The sequence below is a fragment of the Vanellus vanellus genome, assembly GCF_965231255.1.
Source record: "Vanellus vanellus genome assembly, chromosome: 3".
In the NCBI taxonomy this organism is placed as follows: Eukaryota; Metazoa; Chordata; class Aves; order Charadriiformes; family Charadriidae; genus Vanellus; species Vanellus vanellus.
Genome location: NC_138907.1, coordinates 18,803,031 through 18,825,857, shown reverse-complemented (window position 1 = coordinate 18,825,857; position 22,827 = coordinate 18,803,031). Strand labels below are relative to the sequence as shown.

The 22,827-nt window shown below is 46.4% G+C and overlaps 1 protein-coding gene across 1 annotated transcript; it reads right to left on the bottom strand.

Moving 5' to 3' along the window:
- Positions 1-1,848: 1,848 nt before the first annotated feature.
- KCNK12 (potassium two pore domain channel subfamily K member 12) lies at positions 1,849-21,536 on the bottom strand (the record flags this gene model as incomplete). Its single annotated transcript, XM_082481035.1, has 2 exons — positions 1,849-2,744; positions 21,185-21,536. The coding sequence occupies 2 exons, from the start codon at positions 21,534-21,536 to the stop codon at positions 1,849-1,851; spliced, it is 1,248 nt and encodes a 415-aa protein (XP_082337161.1).
- Positions 21,537-22,827: the final 1,291 nt, after the last annotated feature.

Genomic DNA, 22,827 nt, shown 5'->3' with positions numbered 1-22,827 from the left:
CCTAACACAGACTCTTAAGTCCGTATCAGGTAGATACACAACACGAACATCATTGAGTGTTTCTGGCCAAACGCATCTCGATAAAAGCTGTGACTACGTTTACAGCACGATACAGGTCCTCGTGTGATGGTTTATCTGCTGCTCTGGTTCCTTCTCCTTCAGGCAAAAGACACAATGGCTGCCACACTTCAGCTGGCCGGCTCAAGTGTGCAAAACCTCAAGTGAAAAGTTAGTTTTCTGAGGCTAAATTCCAAAACGTTTTGCACTACTACGAATTTAAAGTAATGCAAACCGATGGACAGCCCAAACCCATGCAAAGCAAAGTAAAGTAAATAAACAACAGAGTAAAATATCTATATGAAACTTCCAAGGAAATATTTTCAAACATTTCTAAAATTCCCAGTGAAAATCAGCTTTTTCACTTTATTCAGCAATCAACCTAGTACTTGTGATCTTGCCCGTAAGTACCCAAGTCGTTTTCAAGAGCTGACCATTGTGGTTACTCAGCCTTCAAACTTAAGTTATATTTCTTGCTGGAATCAGCAGAAGCCTTTTCATTCCCTTCACAGCATTAAAGGAGTGGCATAGTAGTATAGAGAATTTAGAGAAATGATGTGGAGCTTTGCACGTATTTCTAAAAGAGATTTGCAGCAATTCCTACGCACTCATTTGTCACGCTAAACTAGACACTTAGACCAGGTCTGCTTGAAGATGCTTCTGGTTCTTCAGCGGTTTGGGCTATCACAGGTTAAATATGACTTAAGACACCAGTAACAGCCTTAGGCCATTTTATGACTTAGTACCAACGTTTTGGGGGAAGCCAGCTTCCGGGGTAGCTCCAAAGCAGTGCTCTTCTGTATAACCCACACTATCAGATTTGTGGGAAACAAATAGAGGGTTGGGGCCTCCAAAGAACTGCAAGGAAATCCTTTGCATGAATCTCTGCAGCAATATTGCAGAAGATGCAAATTTAAGACAACAGAGAGCCTACATTCATTTTAGCTACTTATTTTCATGTAAAAGTAATGAAATAAGAATTTCAGTGGTGATGCAAACATTTGACACCAGAGGTGCATACTGGCTTCTCTTGCATTAAATGAAGTTGACAATTGCCTGTTTTCAGTTTTCAGTAGGTAAGAATAGTTTTGCACATTTTAACACGGTTCTTGATAATCCCCTGACTTTTAAGAGTTAGGTAGCAGGTAGTGTTTCAAGACAAGACTGGCTAAAAAACATCATTTGTAGTCGGGGAATTCGGCCCATTCGATCCTGTACCATTGAAGTCAGCAGGATTATTCAAGTGAAGCACAGTCACCCTCAAGCTGGTGTAAGTGCGGTCACCTACACGTATGTTATATGCAGGCCTGCTATGAAGAATTGCTGAAGAGCATTGAGTACAAAGTTCAGGGCCAGATCCAGACTTCAGCAAACTGTGAGATACTGGTTTAGCCAAACCTTATCAACCCCAGGTTTGAATCTGGAGCCGAACTTGCCCATCTTATGCATTTTGACCCACAGTTTGGGTTCAGGCTATGTTCTGAAGAAGAACATGTTGGTTTTGACACCATCCTAACTTTGCACACCATCCTTCTATAATTGTGTCAGATTCTGCATCAAAGACATCCAAGTCTCTTCCAAAAAACCCTTTGGGGAAAACTGTAACATTACAGTAAAGATGTTACTGCATATTAGAGAAGACTTATAAAACCCCCAGAAACTAAAATGCTGAACGCCCAATGAATACCATGGCTGTCTCTCAATTTAAAACCTTCCAGTAGCTTACAGTGATAATTCCACCCTAATCACAATTTTATTTTTATTAAAGAAACAAAAGGAATGTCAAAAACTCTACCTAGAATCACTTGTTTCTGCCAAGCGGTTGTTCATGATGGCTAGAGCACCCACCCCTGCGGAGAAACCGTTTTGTCTCGTATTGATACAAACGTTCCTCGGGTAGCCGTTGGCTGTCTCAGACAACTGCTTTTGCAAAATGGCCAGGGAGACTTTATTCGATGCCGTAAGCTCCCTCATGGAGATCATCTCTCCAGAGAGCCTCCTCCCCTCGGTGTCGCTGTCATACTGTCCGTCAGCGTCCATTGAGATGTTATGTCGACGTAGGCGGGCTCCTGGGGTGATGGCGTTGCGACGTCCGAGGCGGGCACTTGATTTATGGCACTTTGGGCAACATCTGCATTCGAATTTTTTCAACACCCAGTTCAAAACTTGCTTGATTACGATTGAGATGACATTAAAAAGAGAGTATATGCAACATACCCCCATTAATATAAATATGAAGTTTCCAAATCTGTATAATCCCTGATTTTGGTACGCAGCGTTTTGGCTGCTTACCAAATCTCCAAAGCCGATGGTGCTGAAGGTGACAAAGCAATAGTACAAGGAGTCAATGTAGTTCCATCCTTCCACCGCCGTGTACATTGCGGAGGCGCAGCAGGAAAGGGTAATAGCAAAAATTCCCAGAATCAGCATCACGTGGTAAACGGACGGCTTCCACCCCACGAGGCTGCCCACCCCCGACATAGCTGGCCCCCTTCTGAAGTTGGGAGGTAGGAGACCACTTCTTCGCAGCTGTCTCTCATGGCACGCCTTCATGATAAACGCCAGGAGAGAGATAATGCGCTCCAAGAAGAGGTTGAAGAAAAGGATAGTGCCGGCACACCCAAAAAGGCCATAAACGATGAGGAATACTTTTCCAGCCACGGTTGCTGGTGTGGTCATCCCGAAACCTACGGTGTGGAGATAAATGAGTAAAGTTAATGACACGGTTTTTCACATGTAAGCTCAGGATGTACGTAATTTAACAAAGGTCCCATCTCACTGGACAAAAGAAGGAGTGCTACCTCTAAGTCAGATTAGGCCAACATGAAACTGAGTTTTGTAAAGAATGAAGAAGGCACCAGAAGGCTCAACGAGATGACCAAAACTCAAGAGAGAGCAAGATATCCTTGCAGAGATTAAAAGATGATATTAACAGAGAAACACCACTCTGTAAATGCAGGTGGAAGCATTCCTGAGCCCAAACCACCTTGAGATGAAAACGAGGTGAAGAGGCCATTTCCCTGCTCTCACGTGCGTGGCCTGATGGAAAGTTTAAGCTCTCTATTGACAAGCTGTAACCCAGCGTAACGCTCTTGTTATCGAGGGCTGATAATACCGCTCCCACTGAGAAGATGGAAGGTTTCAGGTTGTGTAACAGAAAAACTCTCCCCCCCCCCCCCCCCAAAGATCAAATATTGTTTGAAAAATAACACCACTTCGAAGTCTTAACCAAATCCCAACTGTGACTACCCCACCTGATATCATCGCAGAAGGAAGGAAAAGCCATGGCCCCATTTTAAGTCATCGGCAAGACGCCCCCCCCTGCAGAGCCCCCTGGCAGACTGGGAGCACTAGGATCTTGCAGACTGATAATTACAGCGAGGAAAAACACTGCTGCACACTTAAATAAAAAAACTGGAGTATACAAACTCTGGAAAGATCCAGCAGCAACGTTAATTCACCTCTTCTTTACAAGAATTGTATTTTGACATTACTCATACACATAATTTTGTATATAAGCAGTAACGCCTGGTAGCTACAGGTGCTTCAGTAACAGCAAAAGTGATCTTAAATTTGCATGCAAATAAATACAGCAAGTCTGCTCCATGTTATTTGCTGATACCAGTTATTCTATGGAAAAGAATTACATGTATTTCACATGCTATCTCAGGAAGATTCTTCTGAAACTCAGTTCTGTAGGTATTGCCCTTATTCTGCTATTCTGCCCTGAAAAAATGGTCGGTGGTTGACTCAAAAAGCATACTGATGGGATTGAGGTGGCCGCTCATGTCCCATGAATAAATAACCACATCTAATCTAAATTAATGGTTTGTGAAAAATCCACATGCTGAAGTGTATTTACCTTATTGTTCCACGAAAATGCTGAGCAAGTAACATACTCGGGGAGGTAAAGATCAACATCAGACCACATCAATAAAGTCTGCCCAGAAAAAGGAGCTACTTTTAGTGTAGAGCATAATGAAATCATTAAATCCAGTTTATTATCATGACGCACCTTTAAACAGTAACAGGAAAATATTCCCTACGTATAATGAGTTCAGATTGCTGCTTGAAATCTATTGACTTATTTTTGTAATGGCTGTATTTTTCTGGGTAATTTATTTGTGCTGCCTTCGTACTTCATTGATACAGAAGTTCACAAATGCTTGGAAATATCTTTTCAAAGACATGAAGGCGCACGAGGGAAGAGGTGGTCCTACTTTCACACCAGATTTGGCATGCTTGGAAACAGCTGTGTGCCAGCAATTCAGACTGTACTGCATCATCGGTACCTTCACAGTAGAAAGAGCTTTTTCTGAAAAAGACAGTGAAAAACTTGCACAGTACTACCGGAAAATAAGAAAGTTACCAAAGGGGTCATTAGATTCTGTTTTCTGGACCCACGGTCTCTCCATTGTGTCGTGCTAAAAGACCACCTCTGAGCAGGTCTCGCTAAGCCTGCCTTGGGGGGCCAGGCTTCACCCGGGGCAATGGGAAGCTCCCCTCAGGTCCTCCTCCTCTGGTGGGTGAAGCTGTTATCTGGGTCGGACTGGCTGCTCACGGGACCCTTCTCATTCGATGATGAATATCCACTAGTGTCTGGCTCCTAGAAGGAGCCGGGGAGCCCGTTGCGGTTGCTAGCTAGTGATGCGCGGCCAGCTCGTTATGGAGAAGGCATCTGTTCGCCCATGCCTTGTCAGCAAAGCATTTAAACACGTGCTTCACAGCAAGCATGCGAACATCACCATCAAAATAAATGGGTTTATTGTCACACATATGGCTAGACACATTTAATAATAAAAAAAAAAAAAAAGAAGAAGAGAGATAGTGACAGTTTGGATCAAGTTGTAAATGCGCTGGAGCTTTTCAGTACTTTTTGGCGATCGTTCACGGGAGGTGGTGAAGTTTTATATTTTTGATGCGGTTTGTTTAAGCGTGATTTTCTGAAGCCAAATGTTACCAAAATTCAGTATGGAGCTACGCAAGGTGAAGGGACCCATCATGGCAACAAGAGTGCTCAGACTTACATAAAACAGGCAAAAAGTAAGACCAGGCAGACAGAGTAACTTCAGGTCAACAGCCAGCAGACAGAAGCGCGCTCAGGTACTCTTCGTACAGGATCTTCCTTCCCTAGCTGTGTTTGTCCCTTCGGCACCACCTGGACCACCAGGAGTTAGTCCAGGGGTCCTCTGTACAACACCTCTGAGCTCAGCCCCTGCTCAAGGCTAAGTACATCATCAAGCCTGGGTGAAATGAATTCATCCAGAACTGGCTGTGCTTCTGGGACAGTACAAGGAACCAAGCGGAACAGTGCTTTGCGATTTTCACAGCCCTGACATATAGTGTAGAGGTACCTTGGGGTTGATTTTGTGTGGCTCAGACACAATATTTCAATGTCCCTCACGCTAATTCCGCCCTGCTCTGACCCATCACTTCAGATATAAGCTCTATGGCAGCATTAATTTCAGCTGTTTGATACTTCTTCTCCCCTAACAGAATTAGTAGACCCGAGTTGATAAAAACACTCAGCTACCACTTATCCTTCAGCAGTGTCTCATGGGTAAGTGCTGGCAATTAGTGAGTCCCTCATCCTGACTTGCATAATAGGTTTTGTCATTACTGTTCTGCTCATCTGGACTTTTAATTTACTTAAGCTGGCGATGGATTCAAGAGACAGTGCAACTGGGCAAACTTGTGAAGGCCCACCTGCCTTGTGATATGCTTCCCGTTGCTCTTCCTTTCTTTTCTTTCGCCCATTTTCTTATGGGTAAAAGAGGCGGTTGGTGCCAGAAAACAAGAAGGAATAGCGGCTTTACTCCCTGCGAGCTCTTCTCTCAGGCCAATCGGTTTGGCAATTACCATGTCTTACTATGTTTTGAGATCAAATGGGCCGACAGTTTTCCAGTAAAGATATATTTAACCAGAGATGGAGGAAAGTTTTAGTCACCTTGAAAACTGAACACAAGAAAGTCTTCCAGCCTTAACCACGGCATGGTGTGTCCCTGCTTCCTTCAGCCAGGCCCTCAGCTCTTCTTACAGAGGCGTCCTGCCATGGGACTTACAGCAAGTCAGCACAACTGAGCAATCATTTTAAATCCCAGAGTGTAGATCACAAAAGTAGCGTCACCTCTATCACCTCTTAATAATGCAATTACATTTAATAAGGAATCAAAATAAAACTAAAATTGTTGACTAGAACGTTTTAAACAAATGATTTCTCAGAAGTAAACAAAAACATCCTATAACCAGAATGCTGCTTCGAGAAGGAAGTAAGTTCTTGCAACATAAAAACTAAGCTCTTACAGGGCTTGTCCCCAAGAGATGCGTATTACAGAACACAGGCAGATAAACTAAGCGCAACCAATTTCGTTTCATGTCTGTTTCACACTTATTTTAATTCATGGCTTTCCATAGTCCTGGTTGCTCTTTATTGACTAACATGTATACCACATCAAGGAAGATATATTCTGAATTTTGAGACTCAAATTCTGTATTTGGATTCTGGTGCTCCCCTCAAACCCTTTTCCGCCTGTGAGCATTTCATCATTCTTGTCCCTGATAGAGTCACACCTGTATATTTCACAACTACCTCTCATTTATTCTATAGCTCCTTACCACCTAACATCCAGAAACAGTTGCCTTGGATACAGGGTCATAGCTCAGAGCCAACAAAACTGCCGCAGATGGAAACCTTCTGCTGCATCCAGCGCTTTTACCCAAGGAGTGAGAATACTATGAGGCAGTTCTTCCACCTGGCTTTGCATTTTCAGACTACAAATGAAAAACTTACTTTCCCTTTAACATCTTCGTCAGTCTGCTTTATTAAAATACCCCCTTTTGGGCTCAAACAGTAAAATTTTTAGAGCTTTTCCATTGCCCGAGCAATGTTGCCAGAGCAATATCAAAGTTGCTATACAATCACCTTTGATCTTATTTAGATTACTATCTGGAAACAGAGCTCCCGAACAGTGGTGGACTGTCCAGCACTGTGTGCGTTAAGACACTTTAATTTAGAGCCAAGCTAAGTCTGAAGACACGAGATACCACTGCAGTTTTTAGGGCTGGTCTAACCTGTATTGTACACAAGCTTGCAGTCCTTGGTGACCCATGTACTGGAGCAGATACCCCATGGAGAAAACATTGAGTGACTATGAAGCTAATGATTGACTCCCATAATCAATCAATCTCTATCTATCTATCTATCTATCTATCTATCTATCCATCCATCCATCCATCCATCCTTGGTAATATATATACACCACTTCAAGTTGAATAAGGCTGTTTCTAGCATTTCCTAACTTTTTTGTAATTTTAATAACCTTCTTTTAACATGGACTAGTTCTCCCCAGTGCCTACAATAAACAAGTGGTCAGAGGTCCTCCAAATTTCCTTTGTCAACCAGGGTGGGCTAAACCAGGTCTTCTTTTTTTCCCTAACTCCTGTCCGTACATGAAAATGTGCATTCATGCACCCAATCCACCAGAGACTGTGGGAAAAGATGCCCAGTCCATTCTGTGACCTGAAAGAGCACCATGATAAACTCGATGAGCGTAGTTAAAAACCATCCAGGTCACCGCTGTTGTTCCTTGTTACATCTCCACTGGTGAAATATTAGTCAGGTGTTTGAGACAACTGCTACTTAAAAGGAGCCACGCTGGCAGAACAGAGGCAGGAGATGATTAATTGAACATTAAGGAGTTTTGAGAAGCTGCAGGCAATTATTAAAGGCTTTCCACAGCACCAATTTTATTCTGCTTACACACAACTGTGATCAGGTTATCGGGTACCCAAAGTGCTGCTATGCATAACATCAGTGAACACCAGAATCAATCACCTTCAGCGTTTCTCTGCTGGCTGTGATTTAAACCGCAGCCTGAAAGGTCGTGGCCACGTTTTCATTTCTCTTTAAAGTACATTGGTTTTTAAAAGAGTTAATAGAATTGCCAACCTAAAATAACCTAAACTTCCTTGGGGGGGAAAAAAAAAGTTATTAAATTGGAAACCATGACAATAAATAACTAAAAGGTAAAGCTATAAAAGAGTTGCTAGTTACAGCATGTATGTGAAAGGTATAAAAAGAGACTGAGAGGTACCAATATTTTCCTGTATTAGGCGAATGACAAAGACAAACCTAAAATTATGCCAAAAAGTGACTTGGATGAGGATGAGAGACAGGTCTGCGTAGCAGTCCCTTGCGCCCAGGGCTAGGAGGCAGCAGGGCAGCTCCATCAGGCCAGGGCTGCTGGGACTCCCCAGTTCCTCTGGCAACCTGTGATTTCTGCTCCTGGGCAAGGGGCTTGTGCTCCCCCAGGCATCCCTGGAGAGCAGTGGGATGCCATGAGGGGCTGCCCAAGGGGACAGGGCAGGAGGCACCTGCAGTGGGGAGCGGTGTGATGGAAAGGGCTGTGGAGGTAACCAGAGGGGCTGGTGGCTGCGGTTCTTGGGTTGAAAGGGGGACCTGGGTGTTCTGGAGAGATTTTGGAGCGGAGGTGGTGGTGAAAGATCTCCTCTGGTAGGAAGGGGACAGGGGCAGCCAGTAACCAGAGGCGCTGGTGGCTGTGGTTCTTGAGTTGAATGGGGGACCTGGGTGTTCTGGAGAGGAGATTTTGGAGCGGAGGTGGTGGTGAAAGATCTCCTCTGGTAGGAAGGGGACAGGGGCAGCCAGTAACCAGAGGCGCTGGTGGCTGCGGTTCTTGAGTTGAATGGGGGACCTGGGTGTTCTGGAGAGGAGATTTTGGAGCGGAGGTGGTGGTGAAAGATCTCCTCTGGTAGGAAGGGGACAGGGGCAGCCAGTAACCAGAGGCGCTGGTGGCTGTGGTTCTTGAGTTGAATGGGGGACCTGGGTGTTCTGGAGAGGAGATTTTGGAGCGGAGGTGGTGGTGAAAGATCTCCTCTGGTAGGAAGGGGACAGGGCAGCCAGTTAGGAGCTAAGAAGCTGCAAGGCAACCTCTGTCTTGTGAAATCCCCTGAAGATGGGAATACGAAGGCTGACCCCACATGCAGGGTACGTGCACGTGGAGGTGCTGCTGTGTGTGGCAGATACCTGCCTGTGTCAGCAGGCAGGTGAGGAGGGGACTCCATGTGCTACAAGAGAAGGTGTCCTGTCTGACAGAGCTGGAACGACACATTTAGGGCGAAGGATATGCCAGGCCCGAGAGGAGTAAGGGTGAGGTTTCTTCTCAGAAACCTCAAGTGTTACCACCTTGACAGGGGTCTAAGGCATTTTAGGGGTAGCCCCCTAAGCTCCCCCAGGAAAGGGGAGAGGAATAACCGCCTCAAAACATGGCTGCTCACGTACATTTACCTTCTCTTTGCAGCAAGTCTCCCAAGTGTGTTTTTCTATGCTGACACCTTCTAGTTGAGCTTTCCAAGAAAGATCTTGAATTTCTAGTGAGTACTCAGCAGGCACATTTATCAGCTCAAGTGGCCTAACTTTTGTAAATTTGAGTGATAAATGACCCTTAAAAAGAGAAACGCTGGGGCTGCAGCTTCACCAGCAGCAGCACTCTTGCTCTATTCATTCACCAGAAGTAGGCAAGCTTTTTTTCTGAGTTGTGCTGCATGTTGCCCTTTCTGTGTACAGTGCGAGAAGAAAGTGCACACCAAAGACTAACCAAAAAAAAAAAAACCCCACCCTTGCTCACTACTAAATCCCATTATTGTAAACACGTAGCCCAAAAAATACAGGAGGAGGCTGATCATCTGGTCTGGCCAAGCTGCTTTGGCACAGAACCAAGACAAGGAAGAAGCAGAAGTGTCTCTAAATCAGGTTTACAGTTCCCTGGCTGGGGCTGGCTGCTCCTCTACGCACCTCGTACAGCCAAACGGGGGCTGACTTGTGGCAAGCCACCAGCGTCGCCAGCTAAGCAGTAGCTCCAGCCTGAGGTCTTGCTAAGCAGCCCCCCTGAAGAGGGAACACATGGGGAACGTCACGGGCTTGAGGCTGGAAATCTCTGGCAAGCTTATGTTTGGGGTTTCTGGTTAGTCCCATTGCATCAGGACACAGCTTCCAGTGAGGGACAGGGGGCCTCTCCTAAAACAAGCCGATGGAGAATGAAGTTCAGAGAAATATGAAAATCAGAGGAGTATGAATTCAAACTGCACACAGAAACAGAAAGTCAGGACCTACAAGCTGGCATTATTCTTGCTCACTCTCGACTGCAACGGGATGGAGGTGTCCCGCAGCGTGACAGTCTTCCTTAAATTCTCCATTAAAATATTGTTCATAAATAAACTTTCTTCCAGTGCTTCAGGTTTTATTGCTCTTATAAATAACATAATCGTCCCTGCTAAACTCATGGGGACAGAGTCTGGTTTACAGTCATAAAAATCAAGACTGAAATTATTTTCTTAATTTTATGCTACCTTTCTTAGGCAAATCTTAAGCAAGGTGATACTAAACCCCCCCAGGTTTTGCCAGTTACACTGCTCCTTGGCACAGCTGGGGTGCTCTAATAGCTTGTTAAAACAGAAAGAATATGAGTTAGTTGGCTAAATTAGCGCTAAACCACCTCGCAAAGGAAAACTTCCAGAAAAAGGGGATGAAAGCAGCATGCTCGTTCTTTTGGTTGCAGCCTGTCTCCTTGTGAATTGACCTCAGCTAGTCCAGAGCTGCTTCTCGCGGCTGTCTCCATACCTGATGATCTCAGAGTCCTATCTTTGGTTTGTTTACTTTCCTTATCCTAACAGCTGGGTGAAAACCATTTTGCTATAATCTTTTCTGAAATGGTGGCGGTGCTAATAATGGAAAAATATAGCCTACAAGCTCCTCGGTTGTTTAAGTTATATTACTGTGGAAAACCACTTCCTTGCACTAAAGGCTAGTGGTCTAAAATCCTGCCTTAACCGCCCTCAGGGCCGTATCAAACGCTTGCTCACGCCTGAGGTTGTGTGCAGAAGCATCTGCCTTGGCTTACCGCACCTCAGCTAAAACACCGAGGTCTCTAAGACGCTCTCAGACAGAGGAAATGTCTCCGAACCAGTTTTAAAAATCTGCAGAAAACAAAAGCACGATAATCAAGAAATACACAAAGTCTGCCTCAGTAACCAGGGATATACAGGCAGGCATAGCTCACGGACCTCAAGACTGGGCAATTCCTTCTCTCTTTTGAGATGTGTCCAATATCTCCACATGGCCATACATTGCCACCTTCTCTGACCTTCCGACACTCTTCATGTAGCTGATGATATGATTCCAGGTGAACACTGCTTCAAAAGTTGATTTCTCTTGCAATCTCAATTTTTCATCCTTTAAAGCTGCTTCCACTCTTATCTTCCTATGTTTTTGAGAATGATTTTTGTGTGGATAATTGTGTATCTAAGCAACACTCTAACAAGAAAAAGCTTATGCCCTGTCATTTCAAATGGAGCGTTTCAAACATTAGCATTCACACCTGCTTTTGCTGTTTATTGAAACCTGCAGTCGCGTTTCAGATGAGTAGACCCAAGGTTGTAAGAATTTTTTTTTTTTTCTGAGCTGCAAGGAAAAAAGGATAACGGCATCCAAATTTTGTTACATTCTTGAGACATTATAGGCTTCAAAAGAATACTTGCATGTGTACTGCCACTCCAGTGCCAGTACATCTCACGGTACTTCTCCTTTCAGGCTAAGAAATAGCATTATCCGAATTGCACAAGTGATCTTGGGTGTGTGTCAGATTTCCACACATGAGAAGTCTGATAAAACAAGATGTCACTCCTGAGCTTTCTAAGCCTTACAGATGGGAAATGTAATTTGTGCATTGCTTGCACAAATGGTTGCATCACTGGCTTATCTTTTGACTGGATAAAACAATAGATGTGCAGCATTTTTTTTTCTGCCATTGGTGTTTGCGCAGGTATTCAGAGAACATCTATTTCTTGGTAGCTGTCAGCTCTCCTGCTTTACAAAGAGTCAGCCTATAAAGATGGACCTGTAGGACAAAAAGGACCTAAGCATACAGGGCAAAATCTTTTACACCGTTTGGCCATTTTTTTTCCCTGAATTTCTGTGTAAACTTCTACAGTTATGATTTCACGAATAAAAACCTGACCAATCTACCTCAACTTTTTAATGGTTTAAATATGCCTTCCTGAGTCCCTTATTTCAGAAAGTTCCTGCTGAAAGGAAAGCAAATTCTTAAGTATCTTTTAGCTCAGGCAGCTCTTCTAAGTCATTCACGAAGGCACAAAGACCTAATTTTAAGTAACTGTGATAGAAATATAGGGTGACAGGACTGCTGACGAACCAGTTACTTCTCATTTTCTATTTCTGCATTTAACTCTTCCTTCCTTAGTATTCATTTCCCTTGACTACTTTTAAATTTAATGATACTGAACAACTTCACCATTTTATCAAGATCATTTTGAGCTTTTGATTTTAGCTGAGATTTTCCTGGTCATCACAGCTCTACCAGTAGAAGTTTTTGTGAATGGACAAACCGTTTTACCACAGCAGTTTTCTCCCCACTCCCCATTAAGATCACGATTTGGATTGAAGATCTTTACACTGCAGTCACTTCCGTCATCAGAACCTTAAAGTAGACTCGACTCCATAAATGTTGAGCATGAGTGACACTGTATTTTTTATTTATCCTCATGAGATAACTACATTGCTTCCACAATACTCGGTCTGAGCAAAGAGATTACAGAATATTCAATACAGAATAACCAAAAGGATTCTATCCAGTTTTCTTTTAATTGAAATTTACTGAATTAGTTTCTTATCCAGTTCTCACGTGGGCAAATTTCTCCTAATTGCCGTTTCTGCCTTGATTAAATTTGTCTGCCTAAGACTTGAGAATAAATGGGAACGTTTGGCCCATCATTTCTAAAGGTGAAGAAGCTGCAGTGGTACAAGCTCAGAAAGTTTAAAGTTCATTGAGGAATCACTGTGGGGCTATATTTGTTATCAAGGTATTATCACTTTTTTCACCAATGAGTATGGAGCACTTACTATGGATTTTTAAACACAATAGCAGTGCCTCACCCATATAAGTAATCCCATATGTTAACATCAAACCATTCAATTTCTTATCTTATTGCACTCCAAAGCTTTAATTACTTGAAAAGGCTGCTAATGCTTTGCCTCATCTCATGCAATTAGATTTAATTTTCATTCTGCTTCTCTTGGTTTGATTCAAGAGAGATTGCATTGAAACCTGGTGATGTCTATAGCTAGGTGTGCCACCCATTGGCCATCAGCAGACCCACTGAGCTCAGAGACATATTACAGTAACGTCACGCACCAGTGGGTGCTGGCAACATCAGACCTACATTTGTCTTATTAACCCAGCGTGCCAGTTCAATGAGTAAGGTGGGATTTCCTAAAGCTCTGTAGACTGGTCTACTATTGACTTCAGCAGAAGCAGGCTGTTGAGGAGATATAAAATTAAACATTTTTGATCTGTCTGGATTGCTATGCAATTGCTTCTTAGCTTATAATTCTGTTTGTTACTTAAGTGCTTCTATTCACAAAAGGTTTTATTATCACTTCTAAGATTTACTGTGCTCAGGAGGACTTTCATGTCTCAGATGTTCACCATCATGAACCCTAATGTTTGTCCTTACCTACCTTCTCCCAAAATGCGCTCAGATATGCACTTGGTGCTGATGTGCTATGAAAACTGTGTCTTCTGATAAAGGTAAGTAAGGCTTATATGGATCATGGGTACAAGCTACGCTTCCAATAATATCAAGCTGTCCTCATACTAAAAATTGCAGATGAAATGTTCCATGTTGGTTTCTGTTACTCTAACCCTGAGTTAACTATGGCAAGAGGTAAAATTCTCATTGACTTCAATAACTGCAAAGATAAGGTAATACTGTGTTCATTAAATTAAAGAAATGGCATTGTATTTTCCAGCACAACACCAGGAATGGATATCGTTACATGAAGTTAATTGCCAACAGATCTATCCTATAATTGTTTTCCTCTTCTCTCCACGATGAAGAGCAATTAAAGTTTGCATAAAAGCAAGACACACTGTCTTGCAAAGATGACCCATCAGTAAAAGTGAGAAAAAATGATGAAGTGTTATAATCTGTGTGAAACTGAAGACAATCGGAGAAGGAAGAAATAGTCTGAAAAAAGAAATGAGGGTCAATAGCAGGATTAACACTAGAGATGAGGGACAGGCGTGATGGGGAACAGAAAGAAACTGTAAAGCTTTACTTTTGACTTCTTTGGTAGTTATTAACTCAAAGGACTGCAAAGACATTAAGCAAATATTCAAAATTTAATCAAGCAAATAGGCCACCAGTAGAGGAGGGCATGCTAATTGGGAGGGAGGCAGCAGAAATTGAGAGTGCCTGGGAAAGGCAGGTGACCGAGGGATGTTAGATAAGCTCTAAGAGAAAGAAAGGGGGAACATCCCCAGAAGAGTAAAGGGGGACAGCAGAGGCTGGGGACCGGCTGCGCTCCATGGGAACACAGCCTGAAGGGTTTCAGACAGGATTAGGAATTATGAGCCTGACACAAACGGGACGGCTGATAAACCAAATAATTATGATCCCTCACTGCTATTACTGGCATGATAACTGGTTTACCGGGAGGTTCCTTAGTAATACAGACCGACTAGCAGGAGCCGTCCATGTCGCCTCCACCGATAAGAGAGCCATCAAAGCGGTATTTTGGCTCACCAATGTTTGGTTTGCAATCACATCTCCAAGCTCTTGCAAATGCATAGCGAACCGAAATACAAGGTATTTGCTGCCCAGAAGGAGTATAATCGAAGTCCAAACTGTATATAGTGCTAAGTGGGAGGTACATACCCACTAAGTGGACATTGCTCCTTCAATTACCTGACCTATAGGGAACCTGAAGGCTGCAAAAATCGAGAAACCTCCATTACAACCTCCAGTTTATCTTTGTTTCGAGCCTGAACCAGCACACAGTAAGTCAATATAAAACGTCCCCTGACTTCTGAGATGTGGGACCAAATCTTATGCGATGCCAGGCAAATTCTTCATTCCCTGATGTTATAGATGGGCTTTGTTTTTTGGGTGACTGCTCTGAGATGCTGTGGTGTTCGACATTCAGTTCGGAGACCCCAGGTTTCAGTATGCCAGCTAAGCACCCCAAACTCCATAGCTACAGCAAAAAGAAGTGCAATTTGGTCATCCCCTGGCTTAATGTCTCCAGCCGCAAAACACCAAATAGATCTCTGTTGTACTGATGTTAGTGTTTTGAAACATAGGGTTTCACACATAGGGTTTAATATTTAAGAAACCTATGAAACTATTAGATTAAGTAATCTGAGCTGATGTGGTTCTGTAGAAATCACTCAGTTTAGATGACTGAAGCACCATAATAGCTTCACTTTCTGGGTCTGGCATAAGCCTACAGGGGGAAGTGAACTCTAAGCAGTACTGAGACTGATTAAAATAGTATTTTCAGAAAACTTTTATTTTAAAAAGGGCTTTATTTAAAGTAATGGGGTTCCTCCCTCCCACCTTCTCGATTAAAAACCCAAGAAATGTAGGATCAAAATTACTGCATCACGACCCTTCAACGGGGACACCTCAAGTCACCTGTGTAATTACATGGAAGTACTCCAAGTAAAGCTTCCTGTTGGCTTCCTGTTGTTGCTCTCAACTACAAGGCGGCAAGCTGTGATTTAGATTACTTTCCTGCTCGGAGCACCCAACCTATGCCCACACATTTAGGACATTCCCATCAGTGGTACCCAAAGAAGTCAATACTCCCGTGAAGCTACAGCAAGTAGAAAACACTGCTATGGTGCCAGGTCCTCATCTGAAGAAAATCACTGCAGGATCGCTTCTCTCTACAGAAAGATGCCGACCATCGACTTGCTGACTTCTGAGCCTTTTGCTCTCTGTTCTTTACCAAGACCACCAGTGTGAGAAAATAACTTTTGGATATCCACCCAGACATTGATGAAAACATCACACATGCACCTACGGAACTGGATCTGGCCACAGCAGACCAAGCTGAAACACCCTCTCGTGCTGGCTGCAGACTGCATACAGGCCAGCAAAGACAAATAACCTGACACTGCAGCTTAATAATACTGCTTGCTCTCCCAACTGCTTTCTCGTTTGGTTTTTGTTTGACTTTTGGTTTTCTTTTACTTCAAGAAGGTGAGCTCTTGAGGCAACTGCACCCTACTTTGAACCTTCTGCAAAACTGCGTGTACAAACCTCAGAGAACTGCAAGAGCCCTGAGAAAATATAACGCTGATGCTGATCAGGTGCACACTCTGGTTTGACTGTCAACTTTTCGTTTGCATTGGCCATAGACAGTGAAACTGCACTCACAGAGAGCAGAGAGCCAGAACCCTCCCCAGCTGCAGCTCAAATCCATATCCTAAAAAACACCAATGAAGAAGACAGGGCAAATATATTTTCCCCTTAAAAGCCTTCAGGCCAACTTGGTTATTTGTGGAATTTCTTGCCAAGTTACCACGTGAAGCGCCTGCTCTTGAGCTCTCCTGGCTCCTACTCCAACACCTGGCCATGCACTTGCTGAGCCATCTGACTGCCTTTTGCACATCACTTCCATTGAATTATTGCCTTCAGCACATCTGGAGCTCCAGATTTTCTCAAAGCACTACAACACAGAGCCAGAGGAGATTTTAGAAGTGAGTGGGGATGGTGCCTAGGTTGTGGAGCACAAACAGAAATGCTGTGCTGGGTATGCTGGGTCCCTACGGAGGACCCGGAGAGAAGGGGGTCTAACCCAGCCAACATCCTAAGCAAGGAGACTGCAGCTGCCGGGAGGCTAGTTAGCTGGCACAAAATACCGAATGTTACGTATCTCTTTATGCAGCCTCTCTTCACATGGGTTCAAAGCCCATCTCACCACAGGGCTGTGCCTTATCTCTTTGAGATGACAGCAGAGAAGAGCATGCCCCATCCCTTTGGGTGGAGCTGTCAGTCCACATGTACACTGAGGCATTTAACATGATACCTCAGGGACAAGGAAAGGCTGAATAGTCCTGCTCACACCTATACACCGTGTCCTAAACACCTGTAACCGTCGCACTGCTGTACAGAAGGAAAATCTTTGCATAATTTCTTCTCAAAGCACCTATAACCCACACATGCTCCATCCCAAAACAATCCATCTACAGTAAGGGTGCTTTTCTATGATGAAAAATCCCTTTTATGTATTGGACCACTTCTTTTGACCTCATTTTTTAGTGTCTGGTATGGATTTCTATAAAGCAATTGTATCCCTTTGATCTTCTAAAAGATTCTGAAACGTGTACTTACACGTAAGAAGCTTAAAATCCAAATTTAGTAGTAAGTCAATGTCTCAATAAGTTTTAATACGTAGGTACCTAACGTCTATTCTAACATTTAAAAGAAGAAAAAAATCTGGATACAGAGTCAAGACTCATGGACTGAGTCAGAAATCCAGAGCTTCAGGCATCCTGGAGCTGCCGTATGCGCTAGAATATGGGGAAGGCTATGATTGATGACACTGCACTCTGCAACATTTCACCGAAAAGAAAACTGGTCTGAGTTATGCTTTGCTTTCAGTCTTTAACAAAGTGCTGGGAAGTATTTGTGATTTGTATTTGGTGGAGGGAGGAAAAAAACTCAACTGAAAACCAAAGTCTATTGCCAGTTAGACAAATGAATCAAGAATAAATTTCACTAGCTGCTCCTTAAAGAAATCCATACGAAAATAATAATAAACATCTATGGGAAAATACCTTTTGAAGTGCAAAATAATGACTGAATAAATGGTGCAGACTGACAGCAAGCAATCAGAAATTACACCGAAGAATTTTCTTACATAGCTCTGAAAAATCAAGACGCGTCTAATGAAAAATAGACTCAACATCTCATTACTCAAACACAATCAATGCAATAATGAAAAAAAAGAATGCCCAGAGTGCTATCAAGAGGGTGTTTTATGGACGGTGAGCCACTCACTTCGCGGGCTATTCAGGAAAACGCTTTAAGATTACACTTAACATTTCATTTTAACTCTCTCTCCCATTTCTGAAAGACCCCACTAACATGTTTCTCACCCAGAGGGTTTGATTGCATCCCTGTGTAATTAGGGAAGATGCAGACCTGCAGCCAGGGAAGTACAGGAGACAAAGCACTTAACGAAGGGGAGCTGCTCGGCTCTGCCAAGGCCCTGCTCAAGGAGGGTGGATGGAGCAGTCCCCTCCAAGCCCGACTGTCCCTAATCTTTGTGTTCGCAGAAGGATGAAGAATTGGAGCCTGCCTCCCTCCCTCCCTCCCTCTGTCCAGCTTGCACAAACCCTGGAAAACTTGCAGCCCTGTCCCTGGGTGACTGTATTTCGACGCCTACATACGAAGGATTTAGTAGTTTTATTAAAACCAGTGGGAGCAGAGCGAGAGCTTGAAAAGAACCAGCGAGTTTCCATAAGTTGGGATCCTCTACAGACAAGAGGCTGAGTAACCCGTGGGCAATTTACCCTTGTCAGGCACGGCGTCTACTTGCCGTTTGTTAAGCAGCGAGCAGGAAAGCTTTCCGATGCGTCGCTAGGATAGGAGCGTGTTTAGCTGCAGCGATAAAGTTGCTTTGACACATGTAACAGGTGAAGCTGTTGAGGCAGGCACGCTGTTTTGACTCTACCTGTCTGGTAGTTCTTGGTGAGGTTGAGTAAAGACAGCATTCTCCTCGTCAATGAACTGCGACACGAAGGCAAGTGAAATTGCTCTGAACCAGGATAATACGGTGTTTGAGCTGCCTGAGCTTGATTCCACATCAAAGCTGCTCCAGGTAAGTACAGAAGTGAGCTGGCTGGGAGGGGGAAAAAAAGGGACCATGACAGAACGGCTCTGGAACTGCTCCCCCAGGTGACATTTTGATGTCCACCATTTGGTTTCCTCCACGCTGCAGCTGTGAGCGAGACAGCTCTGTGCACGTTTCATCCAGAGTACAGCTTTGGGGTTTTAGCGGGACAACTAGTTAATTCACTGGGTTTTCCTGTTTTTGCTGGGCAAACACAGCCGCCACTAACAACTGACTACAACCGTGCAGCGGAAGAAGCCTCGCCTGTAGGCAAGCCGCTGAGCCCACCTTGCGCTCTGCCTCTCTACAAGCCGCAGCAGCTTGAAGGGACAAGTGAGGAGAAGCGCTGAGGTGGGGGCAGCAGTTCCTCTTCCGCAGGAGCTGCACACCTACCTGGGAAAAGCTCTGCCGGGATGGGGTGCAATAGCCTCGGGACGCCGGTACTGCAGGTGACGCGGTTTGTGCCGGGGCCGTGCAGCGCAGCACCCCCAGCACGGCGGCTCTGCCACGGCCTTCACTGTGCCCAAAGGCACAACTCAGCTTTGCTCTGAGCCACCTTCTGCTGCATCTCCTCACCCAGAGCAGAACTTTGCTCTACAGCAGGCTCGCTGCGCTCACGCAAAGCGCTCTAAGGAATCCAGAAGTACCGGCAGGTAGTGTGCCAGGAGAAGGTACTGCTCGGGGGAACGCTTGGCAGAATCTGGCCCTTGTTGTAGCCCGGGAAAAACAATCTTCAGCCTCCATCTCGCGTGTGAGAGGTGTAGACATTATTGGCTATAAAGAGAGAGCAGCGCCCTAGGTTGCACTACAGGAATATGAGAAACACAATTCTTGGTTCAGCCATTTACACTTGTCAAGACTGCCAAAAAACCCTGCCGAGTTTCCCATTCCCTCCGCCCAGGTACAAATGACTGCAGACAGGGCGATGAAGTGGAGATGCAAACCAATGCTTGCAAATGCAGAGGACACTTCACATTTCAATAGCCACAAAGAGGAGAAGCCAGGGTTCACGGAGAAGGGAATGGATCTGCATTTACACATCTCCTGAAGATTTCTTCGTTTGCTACAGCAGGTGTAAGGAAAGAGTGGGTTTGTTAATGTACTGACTTTCCCCCCCCCCCTCCATTCAGGTCAGTCATAATGATCTCTTAAAAATATATGCTGTTGTGATGAAGAAGGCCTAACGTTTAATTAAAATGGTGTTTTAATGACTGGACTATTGAATGTACTTGAAAAGGAAAAGTTAACTGAATTATTCAATGCAAAAAGTAACAATACTTGACAACATTCCTGTAGTCACCATCACGACTCTATTATAGAGATTAGTCACTATTGATAAAACATTTTCCGAACCTAATGAATGTAAGCGCAATAATGAGCTGTGTGTTTCTTCCCCTCTAATAAAGGGAAAGCATGACATTTATGCTCAGAAGCCTCAAGACAATTGGCTTGTTACAAAACTTAAAAACTGGCAGAGAGAGAAGATCAGTAAGATCTTCTGTCCGCAGGGGCAGGATTTCTCAAGCAGTACTCCGAGAGCCGCAGACAGCCTCAGCTTTACTTAAGTAAATCTCCCATATGACAGCTCTTAATGATGCTTATAGAGTAAAAAAAGTAGAAAATGGCAATTTTAGAGTAAAAAAAAAAAATTAGAGTAAAAAAAAAAAAAAAAAAAAGAAGTCCTCCCCCAAAACGCAGGATTCACTCTTAAAGTGCGGCTCTTCCTAAAAACCTATCGGATACAAATAACTGCAGCCAGCTGTAGCCCGCGATGTGCTGAGAACGTGTATGACGGTACTGCCAGAAGACGTACGGCTTCGCGTAGCTTATGTCTTTACTCACATACGCATCTTAACTTTGCCAGCAGTTAAAACCAGTATCAAGTTCACCACTCGGGCACCGCGAAAGCCTGGCTACCGTTCAGCATCTTCGGTAGCCCGCTGCCTGTCAGCCCCCGCGCCGCCTCTCCCGGTAACGAACCATACGGCCACCAGGCGCATCCCGCCGCGGGCAGGGCTACTGGGAGGGCGACCGGCCCCGCTCGCTCCTGCGGGCCGGTTGAAGCCCAACAAAGCAACGGCACAGCCGGCACCGAAAGTTTGCTAAGGAGGGACGGGGCTCCCGCCCCAGCGGCTGCCGGAGCGCTGCGGAGCGGAGCCCAGCGCCGGGCCCCGGCTCCGCGCACCGGGGCGGGCGGTGGGGGACCGCGACCCGACGGGGTGGGGGGTGAAGAGGGACAGGGACCCGGACACGCCAGCCCCCCTCGACTGCAAGTCCCCCGGTTGCCATAGCAACGCGGCGGCGCCTCTCCCCAAACTTTGGTCGCTATAACGACTGCCCCGGGGCCGCGGCTGCGGCATCCCCCGGGCGGGCGCCTCCGCCGCGGGACCGTCGGGGCGCGGCGCTCACCTATGGTGGAGACGACGGTGCCCACGAAGTAGAAGGCGCCGGGGAAGTCCCAGCGGGGCCGCAGGGCGTCGACGCGGATGCCGGCGGCCATGGCCGCCTCGTAGCTCCGCAGGAAGGCGCGCAGCTCCGGCAGGCTGATGTTGAAGATGCGGCTGAAGTTGTGGAGGGTCCGGTTCCAGCGGAGCTGCGCCGCCGCCTCCGACGGGCTCTCGAGGGCCGAGAAGACGGTGGCGCCGGCGCTCAGGTACGCCGCGATGAGGGCGGCCAGCAGCAGGAACCGCCCGTTGTCCTCGTTGAGGGGCGCCAGGCGCCGCCGGCGGCAGGAGCCCGCCGCCCCCCGGGGGGGCATCATCCGGTGCGCGGCGCGGCGGGCGCGGCGGGCGGCGGGGGCATGGGGCGGCGCGACGCGGAGCCCGGCGCGGCGGCGGCAACGGCGGCGGCTTCGCTGCAGGGGCCGCGGCTCTGAGTCATCCCCCGGCGGGGCTGCCCGCCCGGCTGGCGGCGGCGGCGGCACCCCGGGGCCGCCGGCCTCGCCCGCCCGCCCTCAGCCCGACGCCCCGCGCCCCCGGGGCCGTGGGCTGCTGCGGCGGGGCCTCGCCGGCGCGCCCCGGCCGGTTCGCTCTGGCCATGCGGGGCGGCGGCGGCGGCGGCCCCGCCGCGGGGGAAACCGCCGCGGGGAGGCGGAGGCTCCGCGCGGCGCCCGGTCGACGGCGGGCGGAGGGCGGGAGCGTGCGGCACGGCCCCCGGGGAGCAGCATCCCCGGCGGGAAGGATCCCCCGGTTCCGCTGCTGCTGCCGCCCGCCCGCCCGGGCGGGCCGGGGCGCCGCCGCCGGTGCCGCGCCCCCGGGGTGCCGCCGCGCCCGGCCCGGGGGAGGGACGGGACGGGACGGGGCGGGGCGGCCCTGCCCTGCCCTGCCTTGTCCTGCCCAGCCCCGGCCGCCCGTCCCCGGGTCCCCGCTGCCCACCGCGGCACAGGACGGCTGCCGCCCCCCCCCGGGCACAGCCGTGGATGGGGGGGGGGGGGGACACGGCGAAGGCGGCTGCCCCCCTTCTCATGTGCGCCTTGCACTGGCGGAGGTGTTTTTTATTTTATTATTATTATTATTTTTTTAAAGCTTTAAAACCTTTTCTCTGTGCCCGGTGCCAGGAGCGGTGGTTTTGAGGGAGCTGGTGGTGTTCGGTGGGGCATTAATTAATTATTTTCAGCCGTTTCTGGGTGCACCTATTGCTGTTTCTGATCTGACTCCAGTTTCAGGGCTGCGCAAAGTTAGACCCAAGAAAATGATACATTTCAGTTTCGGTGCCAAACGTCCATTCAATCTTAGCTAGAGCCTGAAAGGTGGGTTTTTTTTCCTAAGCCGGTGGATTCTTCCTTCGCTGTTTGGCTTGGAATAAACACTCTATCCTTTCTCATCCATTAGGCTGCAGTAAGAACTGCAGTCCTTTCCTGAGAGACTTGTAGTAAATAATAACATTCTTTTTTTTTTTTTTTTTTAAAAAAAAGGAGAATTCACGCCAATAAAATATTGCACAGAGGATGGGAGGGATGCCAGTCCTGCAAACGTGTGTGCAGGGGGATGATAACACGTGTAGGAAAGAGTGGGAAGAGCAAATAGTCCCCACAATTTGCAGCTGCTAATGTG